Source organism: Typopeltis vanoorti, chromosome 12 (genome assembly GCF_054136105.1).
Source record: "Typopeltis vanoorti isolate ZY-2024b chromosome 12, IOZ_Tvanoo_1.0, whole genome shotgun sequence".
Lineage (NCBI taxonomy): Eukaryota > Metazoa > Arthropoda > Arachnida > Uropygi > Thelyphonidae > Typopeltis > Typopeltis vanoorti.
Window position 1 is genome coordinate 75,379,642 of NC_143560.1, and position 18,149 is coordinate 75,397,790.

At 34.1% G+C, this 18,149-nt stretch overlaps 1 protein-coding gene across 2 annotated transcripts in view; it reads left to right on the forward strand.

Annotated features, from left to right (window-relative positions):
* Positions 1-18,149, forward strand: part of qin (tudor domain-containing protein qin) — a 544,378-nt gene that overhangs the window by 217,244 nt on the left and 308,985 nt on the right. For both annotated transcript variants that reach the window (XM_090401282.1, XM_090401283.1), the window contains 3 exons: positions 1,069-1,182; positions 2,229-2,390; positions 16,448-16,694. In XM_090401282.1, the coding sequence (XP_090257408.1) occupies positions 1,069-1,182; positions 2,229-2,390; positions 16,448-16,694 (523 nt within the window). The remainder of the gene's footprint in view (positions 1-1,068; positions 1,183-2,228; positions 2,391-16,447; positions 16,695-18,149) is intronic.

Below are 18,149 nucleotides of genomic sequence, written 5' to 3' on the forward strand. Positions count from 1 at the left end.
AAGACTTCTGCATTACTTCAAACTTGGTATCACCTCTGGGTCTGGCTCCCACTGGTGAGACCTCAATAAAGGTCAAACCCTTCCCATAATGCATAGCATTATATATGTCTGCAAGGAGATGTGCTTTGCATTATGGGATAATAAGGCAAGTGATGTGAAGTCATACTGCCTTTACCACGAGTTGCCCCAGTTCTGAAAATACTTCAGGCAAACTTTGTTTGTTTACACTTGGATAAAGGATTAAGCCAAGCATATAATTTCTTGGTATCTTTAATTTACTACTTTCACATTCTCTAGAACATTTTTGCTATCTTTCTGTACATTGTTAATATTCGTAATTTCATTTTCTTATTTTCCACATGACTTGCATTTCTTGTACTTGCACACAAAACATTTATGACACACTTTCTCTCACCATTTGTGCTTTCATACCATAAACCATTCACTCTTGGTAATGAATACATAGAAGGCACACTACATCAAACCTCATGCTAAACTCAGTGAACAAGGAAGCCTTAGCTGTTATTCCTTGCATGCATCAATGCTATAAAAAACACTTTCTAAATGACATCCTGTATTGCATTTCTGAAACAAACATACACGTTCAATTTTACAGTATACAGTAAATAAGATATAACCAAAAAATAATTATTAATATTCACTAAAATATGTAGCCTTATCTGTAGGACATGTGTAACTCCACTTCCAGTCTGTGCTATACTAGCATCACCAAGCTAGTGGCACTAGAGATATAAGCTCTATTATTATATCTAGTTTATGGCCTGTCTTTAGTATTTGAAACATTTAAAAATATAAAATTATTTTCCCTGGTTTGGTATGTAAAGTAATTTACATAACTTGTATAAATGGAAAAAATAAGTTACTGTAATATAAATACATTAGTTTGAAGAGGGAGTATTTTCACATTTGTGCATGCTAATATTTGAAGAATTTCTAGGATGGGGAAGCAGTAACTTTTTGAATTAGAGTATTTGTTGTTTGAAATTGAATAAAATAGAAAAGGAAAAAAAAAAGATTAGAAAATATATCAAATGCAGTTTTTTTCAGAAACTGATTCCTTTACGTCAGATTCGGTTTCCGATGATACTGCCCCTACCACTCCTGTCTCTCCTGTACAGCCTAGTCAGCATGTTGTTGCAGTAAAGCCAAAATTGAATATTTGTAAGTAATTTTACAAGAACAGTGATATTTTTTTTCAATTTATTCCATTTTGTGTTGATTTGTTTTGTTAAAGGAGGGAGATATTCTCATAATACTCCATTTTAAAGTAACTAAACCATTTTAAGAAAAATAACACTGGGTTTATAAGTTCAAATAGTTATTTAATTAAACCTACTAGTTTTGCTACATATGGTAGTGGCTCCATCTGGGTTAGGAAGAACAAACACATATACAATATGTAAGTGGTTAATATGAATCATTAAATAACTACTTCCTGATTTCATCTTTTAAGTAGCATTAAATGCATGAATCATACTCAAATGGGAAGATATCTTCATTAATTAACATCCAGTGAATTTCACTTTCTCTTTCTTGCAAAATTCCTATTTTAATAATGCCATTTACTTCTCAAGGCTCCTAATTACTGTTTGTCACCACTTCTGACCTGTAATCACTTACTTATATACACAAGTTTGTTTATTGCTTGTTTCAAATGAGTAATTTTTACTACTAGACTTTTTGTTTTGCGTATGAGTTTTAAATGCTTAATTCCTTGTGAATTAAGCATTTAAAACTTGTGCCATTATAACCATTATCATACACAAATAATCACAAGAATATTTCAACCAGAAACTAATGGTGGTCATCAGTGCATCAGCTGATGCACTGACAATGACCAGTTAGTTTCTGGTTGAATATTTGCAGTAATAAAATTACTATATTCTTGTGAATACATATGTATGACAATTGTAACACCTTTAAACTTCTTTCCCTCTGTGTGCGTGTGTGTGACCTTGTTTGGTATGCTTACTTATCTCTATTCAAAAACTTAATAGTTCCTATGCTTGGTAATTAACACAGCCTTGGAACTATTAGCCAGTTGTTTTGCTTGAGTGTTTAGTTTTCTTCACTTTAACCTAATAAAACCTAACCTAATAGTTGCATACCAGTCCAAAGTATCTTTGACCCGCCTGTAATTAAACTAATCTATTTATGCTAACTCCACAGGTTTCTTTTAAATCTGATATATTACATTGTTTTTACAGCTAAACAAGAACTTGCATTTGTTTCCCATATTCGTCATCCTTGCAGTTTTTGGATCCAGAGATGTTGTGACACCAAAAGATTGCATTCCATGGCTGAAAATATCAATAAATGCTATACGAATTCACATGAATCCAAAAAAACTCCTAAAATTATACAGAAAGGTAACTTTCCTTAAGTTGAAAATGGATTCTGTGTATACGTGAATACATATTTTTCTTAGAATAAGGTGATTATCAAAATTTATAGTATGGAATTCAAATACAGTAAAACCCCTTTTTTACACTTTTCAGGGGACTGATGGAAAAGAGTGCAAATAGCAGGAAATGTAAAAAAACATTAAAAAAAGGCTAAAAGATGACTTACTGCTAGTATGTGAGTCTACATACTAGATCACAAAATTTAATAACTGAAAATAAATGAATTTACAGTGTACTTAGATATATTTATCTATTTAAAAAAAATCTTTAATTGTTGATTGTTTTTGCTTTTCGTTTTTTTTTTTTTTTTTGACTTAGCGCCAGATTGCTTTGCATTGAGTTCAATGCTTGACCTGTTTTTTTTTACTATTGTGTTCAAAGTGGACACGGAGAGTCCAAAATCTTATGCTAAATGCACACGTGTTCCGGCATGCCAATTTACACGTCGCAGAATTGCCATCTTTTCTTCTACCGAAATACATTTTCTGTCTTTTTTCTCCATGTTACTAACATGGATAATCCACCACTGCAATTTGAAAGCAACTTTCACATGCTAAATTACGTTGCAGAAATTCTGCAATATCAATTCGTACTGTGATTGAAAAATCACGGTATCACTCATCACTACAGTACTGCTGCATGCGTGCAAGTCACCGTGATGGCGGAAACGAAACTAAAGCCGAAAGCAACACCACCTGAGAACAGAAAGGTGCAGATTTTCGCTGAAATCAATTCAAAAATCGGTATTGCCACCGAGAAAAAAAACGCAAATCACAGGAAATAACGTCCACGTCAAGTTGCTAATGGCGGGAAAACTACAGCCGAAAGCAACACCACCTGAGAACAGAAATGCGCAGATTTCCCCTGAAATTGATTCGAAAATCGGTATTGCCACCGAGAAAAAAAAACGCAAATCACGAGAAATAACATCCACATGAAGTTGTTAATGGTGGGGAAGGGACAAACAGAAAATGACGTAAATGGCAGGAAAACGTAAATTGCAGGAACGTAAAAACGGAGTTTTACTGTATTAAATATTTAACTATATTTGTTTGCATTTATTATGAAATTTATGACTGATGGTGGAAGAAAGCATAATATTATTGCCCTAGTGACACTGTGTAAACACACCTCACATACCAGTCATGCAAGAAGAGGGTAGATATATGATTTGTACAGGCTATAAGTTGGAAGATGATTATTATTATTAGACACCTCCAGGGAGTCCAAAGACTCATTGAGGGAGGACACCTGCTCTACTACTTTGTTGTCTCCATCACTCAATTCACCAACTGATTGCAACTACACCAATGTCATCTATCGCTGACCACCACCACCACTAGTATTTCCAAAGACAATCACAAACATCCACGCCCACGTCGGGATTCGAACCCACAGCCTTTTGGCTGGAGATCGGATACGCTAACCACTCCACCAGACAGGCTGGCCAAGTCTCAGAAACAACTTGAGTTTTGAACTTTTAGAGGCTTTCATTTGTGATTCAAGATGTATGATTTGCTCTTGACACCTTGTACAGCTTTTTATGATCTGCAAAATGTGTGAAACACTTCTTACATATCTATTACCAAGTGTCTGCCCTGAAATAAAAATCTGGTCTTAATTTTAGCTTTGAATTAACAAATTTTCAAAACATGACTTTGGTTGTCTTTGTTTTATTTGTGAAATTGCCTGAGACCCTTAAGATTTTTATGTAATCATATTTTGTTATATTTCATTGTAGAGTGTAAAGGATAGTATGGTAGTAATACAAATTAGGTTTGAATTATTACTAACTTCCTATCAACAGTTTCCTTCTAAATCTATTAGTTGACTTCAGTACCGTTAGACTTGCGTTTTGGTTTTCTAAAGTACTACTAAATGGATTGATTCAGTTAATACCACTAACTGAATCAGTCCACCTACATCTTGTTCATTTTCCTGTTATCCTGGCATTAAACACTTGTTTTGCAAACTGTGTCTCCAGTTAAGTGGTTACCACATTGGATAAGCTCTTCTCATACACCCTCTGTCCAAAAAGAAACTGAACTTTTCAAAAATTGAAGAAACTAGTGGTGCCACCTGTTGTATCTTTTTGTTGTCAAAAGCAGCAACCTTCATTATTGTTGTGTCAACTGTTTATGACATTTGTTTCATTAGAAGCCGAGTTATAGTGCCAAGAGTGACAACGTGTTTTGACGAACCTTTGGAAAATGAGTTTCAAACAGAGCTGTGATTGACTTTTGTGTTAAACTTGGTAAAAGTTTTACCGAAACACATCAAGATTTCAAAAAGCATACAGTGATGAATGCTTATCCCATACTCAAGTTTACGAGTGGTTTAAGCGATTTCAAAGTGGTCATGAGACGCTTGAGGACGATGAAAAGCCGGGCCATCCAAAAACTGTATTGAATGAAGTTAACATCAAAAAGTGCATGATTTCATCAAAGAAAACCCAAAATCATCCGTAAGATTGATTGAGGTGAATTGGAGATTCCAAAATCAACTGTGCACAACATTTTGACCAAGAGTTTGGGCCTTCGTAAATTGAATTTGCTATTTGTTCCCCACAATTTGACCAATGGCCAAAAAATGTATCGAATTGAACACTGCAAAGACCTCATTAAAACTGCTCATAAGGACTCAAACTTCCTTGAAACGATCATTACTAGTGACAAAACATGGTGTTTTAAGTATGAGTGCAAAACAAAGCCCCAGAGTGCTGAGTGGAGACCACCAGAAGAGGGGCATCCGGTGAGTTTTATTTCAAAGTTTTGAAGTGATTGATACTGAGAATTTGTTGCATACGGCATGAATATCGTGACGACTGACCGTTCGTCAAACACACTGTCGCTCTTGGCACTATAACTAGGCTTCTAATGAAACAAATGTCATAAACAGTTGACACAACACTAATGAAGGTTGCCACTTTTGACAATGAAAAGATACAACAGGTGGCGCCACTAATTTCTTCTATTTTCAAAAAGTTTGGATTTCTTTTTGAACAGAGGGTGTATATTCATGAGTGATATTATAATTCTTTCTAATAACTTCATTTTTAACAATTCTGGCGACAGTGCTATCTGTTTATTCCCTGGAGGTTAAAAAGTAGACCTTCATACTATATCAGCTTTGCTTATTCTATTATCTGTTTCCATTTTTAATTTGCTGCCTTCACCAAAGCATGCGCATAATTCGTCAAAATCTTTTACTTGCTCTGTAGACTCTTCATGAGATTGTGCAGATATTTTTCATGTTGTTGCCCATACATAGTACTAATGTACTATAGGTTGATGAACTAATCTCTCATGTATGGCTCAACATAAAAAAAAGAAATGTTCTTGTCTAATTTCATATCAGATATGTGAAAGCAGTGATTTAATATAGTCCTAAAGGCTTGTACTGGGTTTATTGAATATAATGCCATCTACAGGAAGTACTTATGTCTACATGGGTGATTAACAGTGGAGAATGTATGTACTGTTTCTTTACATTTGATTTTATATCAGTCTTTCTGCACATACTTCATTTCGGACAACTGACTTACAATACATGCCCATCCTATACTTATGTTGTAAGTATAGGATATCCTGCACTTAATTTGTAAATCAATGAAGGTATTGTATACTATATAAGGTTATTACATATGTTATTTTGCATGTAATTTAAAGATGTGTATTCATAGATTTAAATGATTTAAAGAATGGCATTATGAAGAAATTTTATGCTTCAGATAAAAAGATTTTCTAATAATGGTATTCTTAAAGATGTACAAATCCATGTGCAGTGTTATTTGGTTTATGCACACATCTTGAAAAGTTGAAGAGTGAGCCTTAGTATTTAAAAAAAAAATTAAATGACAAATGTGATTTGGTGTTGCAGTTGTTTTATTTGAAATAAGGTGGTAATATTAATTTATTAATACAGTTTAGGTAGAATACTTACAATAATTATTTGTAAAAATTATTTAATAAACAAAAGATGCAATTTAGAATGTTATATTTTCAGTCTTCCACCAAGGGACATTATTCCATCTAAGACAACAACTGCATTCATATTTATATCTGAGTATAAATGTATAACAACTACCAAATGTATTTGAGGTTCATTTTGCATTTATGAGGGGGAAACCTGAGCTCTTGGTGAAAAACCAGCCACAGATCTGAGACAAAGTAACATAGAGCTGGGAGAAAAAGAGAGGTGAGGGAAGGGAGATGTGAGCAACAGTTGAACCATATTCTGACTAGCTATCATAGGTATAGATATTGCTACTGTGCTAAACCAATATGTATGGTATGAAATTCATTACCCACATAAGATGGCTTGTGTATATTCACTAATTTTTTTCTCTATTTTATTTATATTAAGATTTGCTTTACATCACGCACATACACACAACAGTACTGAAAGGTTCACAGCTGCCAAATTAGGTAATCATTTATACATAAATTTGAATTACCCTATCATCCACCCATTACAGCTATCTTAAAGTTGTATAAAATCACCAATTCTGTAACCTGCTGTAAAGTCTATTCCACATGTTTTTCTATCCCAACAGTGAAAAATGAAATTCATGTATTTGTTCTCTTTTCTCTTCACTGTCTTTTTATTTAGCCAAATGTAGAAAACTCCTCTTGTCTATCTTATGTATGTCCTGAACTAATTTATAAACTTCTTTGCTCTTCTCCATTTCCTTTTAGATAAATTCACCAGATAGTTATCATGATACATTTCATCTACATACTTACTCAGTCTTCTCTGAATATCAATTTTCTCGATATCTTGATTGATTAAAAACTTTGGCAAGTAAAGATTGGGAGCCACAATCCACTATTGGCTGACTTGAACACTTATATGCAGACTTTTCTGCAAGTGAAGCTTCTGTTAATCTTTCAGTCTATTGAGTTTTACTAATTCTGTTATCAATGTGATTCCTGAACTTAAATTCCCAATTAATGAAAATACACAAGGTTTGTATTAATTAACTTTTTCTAAAGCCTGTCTATTCAACTTATAATCATCCAATACCTTATTACTGAATCAGATACACTTGCTTTATTTTTGTGGCACCCACCCAGGAAAGGTGTATTTGTGAACCTATAGTACATTTGTACTGTGGATGGATTAAGGAATTCTTTTTTTTTTATAATTTTTTTTATTGATTTTATATGTTATTTATTTATTTACCAGGTCCAGAAACCCTGCCCTTGAGACCAAACATGAAACTTCAAACCACTTGTTTAGGCCTTCAATCAGTGGGGGTTTTACACTAGGTAATGAAATCCATCTCCCATCTAACATTTATAAACACCCATGCCCACAGTGGGATTCAAAGCTACAGCCTGTTGGTTGGAGAGCAGATACATTAGCTACTTGACCAACCAGGCTAGCAAATTCGTTTACCATAAATTTTAAACCCAACTTATCAATCCACTCTTATAATATTTTAAGGTCGTTCTTTAAAGAACTTAGGTTATCAGAATAGTTGACATCTTATTACCTTACCTTCCTTTTGTAGATAAAATTTTACCTACAAAAAGAAGATATGGCCATAGGCTCACGACTATACCCCCTCCCCCATTTTATATGGAAGCTTTTGAGAAAAGTACTCTTGATTCCTTTACTCTAAAACTTACAGTGTGGCTTATTGATGATGCTTTTGTTATCTGGCCACATGGTCGATAAACGTTAAACACATTCCTCAGTCACCTGAACAAACAACATGAGCACATACAATTTACAATCAAAATTGAAAATCAGAATTTGCTCCCGTTTCTCGATACACTGGTCACACGTCTTCCCTCAGACTTCAGGGAAGGATAGACTTCCCTCAAGTCTATCCTTCATGGTTTACTGCAAACCGACACATACTGGCCAATATATACATGCTAACTCAGCGTTTCTCAACCTTTCTGGGTCCAAGGACCAGTAAAATGCCGAAAACAATTCTACGGACCACTAAGTTACAGAGGCGTAGCTGGGGGGGAGATCCGTCCTGGGTGACACTTTTTTGGCGTTTAAGAAATCTTGCCTTAGTGTGTATGGCAATAAAGCTATATTGTTGTTCACCCCTCTTTTATTATTCGTCATTTTGCCGCTACAAATTTAGCGGCAGAATGACGAATAATAAAAGAGAGCTGAAGTGAACAACAATATAGTTTTATTGCCTCTGCCTTGTAACATTCTGATGCTATTTGTTGGTTTTTTTAAGTCTCCATTTGATTTCAATAATTTTTATTTACTTATTCAATTTTAATTTGTTTTGTTTGGATAATTATTTAATTTATTATTATATATTTATTTAATTAATTTAAGTCTGCCTGCAGACCACCTGTCCCATCTTCCGGACCACCTGTGGTCCGTGGACCACAGGTTGAGAAACACTGCGCTTACTCATATCACCACCCATCGCAAAAACTTGGAGTCATTAACATCCTTAAAAACAGAGCTATAACAATTTGCTCTAATCAACAAGCTCTTAAACAAAAATTAAAGATTATTAGCAACACATTTATAAATAATGGCTATAACAAAAATACTATTAATAATGTTCTTCATAAAACTTCATCAAAAAAGAATATAAATTACAGTAAAACCATAGCCATCCCATACATTAAAGGGTTATCAGAGAAATCAATAGAATCCTACACTATTATAATCTCAATGCCACTTTTAAACCACCTATAAAATTAAAAAACATATTCATCTCCTCTAAGGATCCTCTCCTCCCATTAGCACGTCATCATCATCACGAACCATGGGCTCGTTGCCCGTTGGTGTCTGATGCCCCCTTCACTATCTTCTTCCACCTTTCTTTGTCCAGTGCACAGTGTCACAGTTTTTGTACACCCATTCCACACCAGTCTTTTATATCGTCTATCCATTCTCTGTATGGTCTACCATCCAAAATACCAAACATAAATGTCTTTATCTTCTGGTCTTCACTCATTCTACAGATGTGTCCAGATAATTGCAGCTTCTGTTTTATAATCTTCTGCATTAGATTCTCATTTGGTGGTATCTTCTGATAGAGCTCTTCATTGGTGATTTTCTGTACCCATCCTGTTCTTAGAATCTTCCTGTAACAAGTTCTTTCAAATGCCAAAATTCCTTTTCTTGATTCCTTATTTATTACCCATGTTTCAGATCCATACAGTACACCACTAAAGATGCATGTTTCCAGTACTCTTAGTTTTGTTTGCAGGCTGATCACTTTACTTTTCCAGATGTTATCCATAGCCTTCAGATTTGTTCTTCCCTTTGCAATCCTGATCTTTAATTCTTTTTTACAGTCCAAGTCATATGTCAGTTTACTTCCCAAATATGTGAATTGTTCTACATTTTCTATATCAATTCCATCCACTTGTATCTTTTGTTTCATGTACTTCTCACCAAATACCATTGTCTTTGTTTTTTCAAGTTCATAACAAGTCCAAATCTCTTCCCTTCCTCATTTAACAGTTTCAGTGTTTTTTTGTAGTTCTCTTTCGTCTTCTTCAGTAATAACAATGTCATCTGCAAATCTCAGATTGTTAATTCTCATTCCGTGTACAGATATTTCTTTTGCATCTTCCTTCAGTTTGTCCATTGCTCTTTCTAAATGTGCTATGAAAATGCTTGGTGATATTGGATCCCCCTGTCTAGTACCTCTGCTTGTTTTAAACAATTTCCCCAAATCTTCACCTATTCTAACTGCTGCAACTGCATTCTGATAAACATCTTTTAATATAGCTATTAGTTTTTTATCAATTCCATAGGATTCCAGAACTACTAATGTCACTTTCTGGTTAATACTGTCAAATGCTTTCTGAAAAATCAACAAAGCAAGTATATATGTTTTTGTTTTTTCTCCTAGCTTTCTCTGCTGTTAACCTCATTGTTAAAATCTGTTGAATTGTAGTTCTATCTTTATTAAATCCTGCTTGCTCGTCTGCAAGGTATGCTTCCAATTGTGTTCTCAATCTTTCTGTCAATATGATCATCATCACTTTACCAAGGTGACTTGTCAAGGCAGTTGTTCTATATTTTTTACATTCTAGCTTATTTCCTTTCTTGTATAATGTCACTAATATTGATTTCACCCACTCCTCTTGCATTTTCCCTTCTTTCCATACCATGTTACATAGTTGGTGCATTTCTGTAACCATACTTTCACCACCATATTTAATAATTTCTCTGATGATGTTATCGTTACCAGGACTCTTGTTGTGTTTTAGCTGTCCTATTGCTTTTTCTACCTCTCCTCTTAAAATGTCCATATCATGCTTGTTACCTGGTGGTGATATCTGCTTCAATTCTTCAGTCAGTTTCCCAACACTATCTAAATCTAGTTTTTCTTCATATAACTCAGTACAGTATCTATTCATCATTCAGTATCTTTATTCATCAATACTTTGCCTTTTTCATCTTTAATTGTGGTCTGTTTTGGTTGCCACTTTCTATTAATGGTTCTGATCATTTTGTATACCTCCCTTGTTTTATGCTCTCCATAGTACTGTTCTATATTGCTGCATTGGGCTTCTAACCATTTCATCTTATCCATTCTGACTGCTTTTTTCACCTCATTACACTTTCTTCTATATTGCTCTTCTATTTGTTCTGATGTATCCCTTCTTATCTTCAACATTCTTTTTTCCTGTACTAACTTCAGTGTTTCTTGTGTAATCCATTTCTTCTTGATCTTTTCTTCTGGTACTGTTTCTTCAACTGCATCTTCTATTGCCTTCATTACTTATTTCACTCTTAGATTCAAGTGTTTTTCTTTCTCCACACTTTTAAGTTTCTCTTCTAACTGTTCTGTACCTTCTTCCTATTTCTGCTTCACTTATTCATGCTATGTCTCTTCTATTCTGATGTTGGAATTTATATATCTTTTTTAATTTCAACTTGATGTTTGCGATCACTAAACTATGGTCCGAGTCTATATCCACTCCTTGAAAAGTTCAACATTGCTGTACTGATGTTATCCATCAGTGTTAGCAACACATTTATAAATAATGGCTATAACAAAAATACTATTAATAAAGTTCTTCATAAAACTTGGCACGTCCTGGAGTTTATTGCATCTACTGCACCTGTAACTTACCTTATATTGGTGTAACTTATCTTATATTTTACATATAGGGATTGTAAACTGGATACAATCCCTATATGTAAAAAAAGAACACAAAAGACACATTAAATATAACAATTTTGATTAAGCAGGCCTCTCAGATCACTCTCTCAACACCCTACATCAAATTGATTGGAAAAGTACCTGCTCTTTACTTCATACAAAAACCTGTTATGAAAGACAATTTAAAGAAGTCTGTGAAATTCTGATTAACCACCCTAATCTCAACAATAATGGTGGCATAAAAATTCCAAGAATTTGGATGGCACATATTCAATTCAGCCTACTTAGTATCTAGCATACTTTAGGATTTTAAGCAGTTTTCAGCTTTTATTGGAAACTATTCCATACCAATTGGTTGAAATTTATATGTATAATCACAGTTTTTTTTTTATTTTTTATTTTTATTTTATATACACATATATATATATATATATTTATAAACACGTTGCTCTCCAGCCCAATTTAATTTTGTAACCGAACAGATAATAATAATAATAGGACCTAGCTTTGATGTAGTAAAGTTTTTTTTTTTTCACCAGAGGTCCGGGCATATCTAGGAATGGTAGATGAGCTGATTGCTTTTAAAGATTATCTAAACAACTTGCATCCCAATATAAAAGTCACTACGAAACTAGAACAGCACAAAAAATTACATTTCCTAGATATTCTTGTTGAAGTAAACGAAGAGGAAAAAAAGGCTATCCTCCATATACAGAAAACCCTTCACACCAGCATACATTGCAAAAAATGGGCATAATTAAAACTTTTCGAGATAGGGCATACAATATATCTAGTGTACTGATTAAAAGAAGTGAAAAATTGCACTACTTGGCACAGAACCTCGCACTTAATGGTTTCGAACCTAAGATAATCAAAAAAATTCTTAATACAGCTCCTACAACTCCCTTACTTAAACAAGATTTCAAGAATGTAATCACACTGCCATTCATCAAAAATGTCACAGACAAAGTGGGTATGATGCTCCACAAGTACAACATAAAAGTGGCGTTTCTACCTTTACAAAAAAAAAAATCAAGATTTCTACATCCACCAAAACTGCCTCATTACTTCATAAAAAAACAGGTGTCTGTCAGATTCATTGCTCTCATGGCATTTATTATGTAGGATAGATGGGAAGGTCGGGAGAGGTCCGCATGTCTGAGCATGTAAAAGACTCAAAAAAAAGAAGGGGGCACAAATCAGATTTAGCATTCCCATTCTATTGCCAGAGTACTTGATGGCCAGTAGTCTGGCAATAGACAAACATGTCATACATTGATAATAATTGTTTCACAAGAAAATTTAAAGAAGCTGCACAAAAGTTTAGGATCCCTACACAATGCAATAAAAATCACGGCTTGATTTTACATCATGTGTGGTCTGCCTTCATCAAAAATTAACTGCCATGGACCTAGGATATAGCACATGTGAAGCACAGAACATGACAACACCTAACAATGTTCCAGCATGCATACAATAACGAATATATCATTTGTATTATGGTTTGTGAAGTTATTAAAAACGTGTGTAATTAATTGTCAATAATTACACTTTTGTTATGTAAAACTTATATACCATTACCCCTGAGATGTAGTGTTAAGATTCATGAAACTTGTCGGGTTTTTTAATTGTTTATTTTTAATAAACTCTTTATATTAATATGTGGTCTCAGTACCAAAAACTATCTACAGAAAAGTAAATTTTATTAATAAATCACCTATCAGTCTCCCCCTTCTCCTGTTGTTGAAATAAATGAGAAACAAAGATTGAGCATTGATATTTTTTAACCAAGACTGAGTGGCAAACGTAAGTTTATATTATAAAACAGGAATGTTCTGATGGTGGAAATCCTCACAATATCTATTCAATAGCAATTGGAAAAATTTTTATCACCATCATTAAATTCCTTATATCAGGGAAAGGATGCAAATTTTCGCTAGTTTTCTAAATGTTCAAAATTTATTTTATTTCTGATTGCCATATTTATACTTTATGTAATTCTGGTGAAAAGTGAGAAAATGACTTTTCCAATTGCTTTTACATGTGCCCATTAAGTAATTAGATTAATTTTTTACAGGACATCCCTTTGAATAAAAGTAGCGTGTTTATAGTTATGACTGCTACAGTGTGTTGTAATCACAGGTGTAACTTTCGAGTCAGGTGACACAGCAGTTTTCGGGTGGCAACCGTTGAAGTAAGAGTGTGAATGCAGCATGTCAGAAGTTGTGCCATGGAGCAAAGAGCTGTAATTTTACTGTAAATTAAGAAAAATTACTACAGAAGTACACAAAAGTGTACTTCTGTAGAAGTGTACAGAAGTTACACTTCTTGGTACACTTCTGTAGAAGTGTACCAAGACCTAAAAAGAGTTTACTGCGATGACTCTCCGAGCCGTGCACAGGTATTCCACTGGTTTTCAATGTTTAAAGAGGGGAGGAAGTCCCTGGAGGATGAACCATGCTGTAGACAGCCAGTTTTCTGTGCAGACAAATGGAAATGTGATTCTTGTAGATAAATTTATACGTTGGTTACTCATGACTTTAAATTCGCATGATTTTTCTGAACTGACGACATATACTAAAATATTAATTAAAAAACTTTAATCAATACCTTCCAATATTTTGGCAATGTTACATTGCCATCTTCTGGGAACAGAACATAAAACTATGATGTGTGCACGTAGGCACCAACAACGAACAAATGAGGCTGAAGAAGGCAACTGGTGTTGGTCCTAGAGTCCTAAAGTTGCCTCCTACTGGGCTAGATTGGGTTGTCTTGGCTGTTGGGTTGAAGTTCTTGGGATACAAGCTTCCCAAATTTGAGGCAGTCTCACGCACCCAGATTTGTTGAGGTTTGGGAAGTTTTTAGAGCTGAGACTGATTCCAGGAATAATCTGTCATATTTATATTTGCTGTGGTGTAGTGAATGCTTTCTTCCAGCATATCTAGTACATGGTCTGCAAGTCCTGAGTGGCTGTATTGGTAGTCTTTGTGCTTGGATATCCTGATATTAGCTGTCCTGCCTGTTTGGCCATAGTAGGACAGTTTACAACTGCAAGGGACCTGGTATACTCCAGGTAGGTCTAGGAGAAGTGGCTGGTCTTTGGTGAAGGGGATAAGGGATGCTAATTTCTTATATGGTTTGTAACAGATAGTCAGGTCATATTCTTTTATGATTTTTGTTAGCTTTTCAGACATGCCCCAGATATAAGGAATAGTGATCGATTTAGTGTAATCTCTGTTATGAAGGAGTGGGGGGGGCTGTGGTTAACTGGTTTTAATATTTTCTGGATTTTTGGCAAGGAAAATTCTACAAACAGATAGAGGGGACAGCGGTTTCTCCAGGGTTGGAGAAAAAGCCTTAAACACTGTAAAGAAAAAAAGCTTTAAACTCTGTCCCACAAAAACACTGTTTGGTTGATGCATTCGCTATTTGGCCACATGGCTTAGATATACTTCACAACTTCTTAACACACTTAAACAATCAACACCCCAGAATTCAACACGCCGTGACCCAGAGACTGAATTAGAGATTATTTTGAATCTGTGTAATTGATTTGCTTTGTGTGCCCCACAAAGTCTCCGGGAGGAGGGGGGCATAAAATTCTTCTTCCTGCTATCATGGATTTTAGGCCAAGTAATCTGTTCTGGCCTCATGCAGTCACTTTCTTGATCTCCAATTCTTCTTTTTCCATTTATTTTATATCTGTATAGTATTTTTGGCAGTTTGCTATTGTCCAGTTAATTCGGTTGTTCTACCCATTTTTGTTTATATTTTCTTATTTAATGGTTAATTGGTTTTATATTCAGGAATTGTAAAATTTCTTCACTTTTTTTATGGTCCCACTTAGTATATCCAGCTGTTTTTCCAAGAAATTTCATTTCTGCTCATTTCAGGGAGGTGTAGAAAAATTTTTGCACAAAGGCACCTTACAGTAGCAGTACAGTGAGTGCACTTATGTAGTAATAATAGAATTTGTATATCTTGCACATCATAGTATACTACTGGAGCTCATTGTGTGTGGCAGGAAAGTTGCATTCTAGAAGTAATTTTACATAGATTGATACCTCAAGATACTACACTTTGGTTTCTTGAAGTTTTTAAAAATTTAAAAATTCTCTAATCATTCATCATACATACCCTGAAGTGACAAGTTGGTGTATATGCAAAACATTAAAGGGAAGGAAGTTAATATCCATACCAAAAAGTTGTTGGTCATATGTTTTTATTCCCCTTTATTTTCATTTCAAATACATGTTTTTATATATACTTATGTTGTTAAATATTAATCATGCTGTTTTTGGTTAGCACTCTCTGTGGAATAATTATAGTCACCAACGTGCAAATGAAAAGTGTAATGTAGTGTAACCAGTGAGAAGAATAAAGAGAAAAGCAGAAAATTGATTGTGATTTTAAACATTTAAAATTCATGACTACAATTTTTAAAATGCTAACAGTACCCTTTCAGAAGGCACTAGATGCTAACAAACTCTGAGAGAAGTACTGAAAAATATGCCACATGGCTTTGCAGTAATTTTACAAAATTGTCATGTCTAAGATCGAGGTTTCTATGGTTGATATGATGTGCCTAATTTTTCATACAACATTTCTGACACCTGATTTCATCTGACAATGAAGTAAGAATTCTTGTCTCTCATTGATGAAACTTTATTAGAACTTTCATAATCTGAGACAGAGGTAACTTCTCTCTTTCTCTTGCAAAACAGGAAGGTTGTCTTGTGAACTCAATGTCTTCCTTATCTTATTCATATCAGGTTCAATATTCAGGAAGTTAACAATTGAAATATATTTTAAGAGTTTAAAAATCAATTGTTAAAACAGTCCAGTTAGTATTTTGAATTTTTGTCTGTAATATCTAGAATAAATCTGGTATGTTATTTTCACTTAGGAAGTCTCTATATGTTGCAGTATACTGTTGACAATAAATGGTATCGTGCTAGAGTCCAAAGAATCATTCCAAATGAAGACACTAAAATTAATTCCGATGATGCACAGACAGATGTTCATGATGAAGAGGAGACCCCTAAAAAAAACGAGTTATTAATTGTGAAATTAGAAGAGCCAAATACAAAAGACATAATGGTAGAGGTACTTTATGTAGATTATGGAAACACAGAAAATATTCAGATATCTAGGTAAATACTACTTTATGATTTACTTTTTATGTACTTAAAAAAAATTAACTACTTTTTTTGACTAAAATTTTATCTAAAAACATGACCAGATTCCAATAATTTGATTATCAAAAAATGATTTAGAATATAGGAAAATGGTACAGTGAAGGTGGTGAAGCGATACTCAACATTCAGACAAATTTGATGTTATGAAAAACAGAGACATCTCTAATTCTACCAAAATAGGAAATAACACGACGATATGAGAATAGAAATTAATAACACAAAAATTCTGCTATAATAAACACTCAAAAGTAACTGGATAAAATTTCATGCAAGAAGTGATCATGATGAAGGTGCTAGCATTAAATATGTTCTGGGGACATTAAACATATATATCATTAGGAAACTTAACACTGTAAAGAAATAAAAGTACTTTCAACAAATTCCTGGTAGATATTATCCTCACTGGGAGAGGCAGGGGATCAAGATACTATACATCATTATATGCTTTCTATTCCCCTCCCCCTCCTCCTACAAATTAATGTTATGTTTTTTTGTTAGGCCTCAAATATGATCATTTGAAACCTAACAAAGATCTAAATTGGATAGAACATTTCAATCTTCTGAAGGAATCTTAAACTGGATTGATCCACCTAGATGTAGATCATACTCAAGGATTTTCCTTACCATCCTTGTAGCAGATAACTATTTTACTAATCTTTCCTTTCCCATGCTGTTTAAGTGATCATACTACCATACATTAGTTCATTCACATGTTCTTGAATGCCAACAATGATGGTTTCCTTCCTAGTATCTTCACTTTTAATATGATTTTGCTGTTGATACCATGTGCTCTCTCGCTCTCCCCCCCCCCCCTCCCTCCTCTAATTTTTCTTATTTATCTGTAGTCTTCAGCCTGTGATCAACTGTTTTTATTTCTAATCCACTCTCAGATCCATAAGTTAAAAATTGATTTGAATGCTGTCTCTTGTACATCTAGTATGGCATTTTGACTACTTTCTCTCTTATGTCATAGAAAGTTATTCAACTGGATTTCCACCATATTAGTTTTCTTTATTCTGTAATGTTTCCAAATTCAATTTGCTATCTTCATTAAAATTATACGTGTTTTAGTCTTCTTAGTTTCAGCATTGCCAATTATATTCATGATTCTTCTCTCATTTTTCTGCGAGTCTCATTTCTCTTCCAGTGATACTTGATCATACTGATGGTGCCTGTCTTCATTTCTGCTGATCATGAGTTGTTTCCACTATTAATCCAAGTTCTCCGATGAGCACAGCAGGGAGCCTTGTTTAACAGGTGATCACAGCCAGCATGACATTTCATCATGTTGTACTATCATGTTTGTTGTGATTTTAGTGGACACAGAAGATAGTTTGATAGCAAAGTCATATAAGAGGGGGGGGGGGTCTGGAAAGTTCCGATGAACACCTAGAATAAAAATTAATTTTA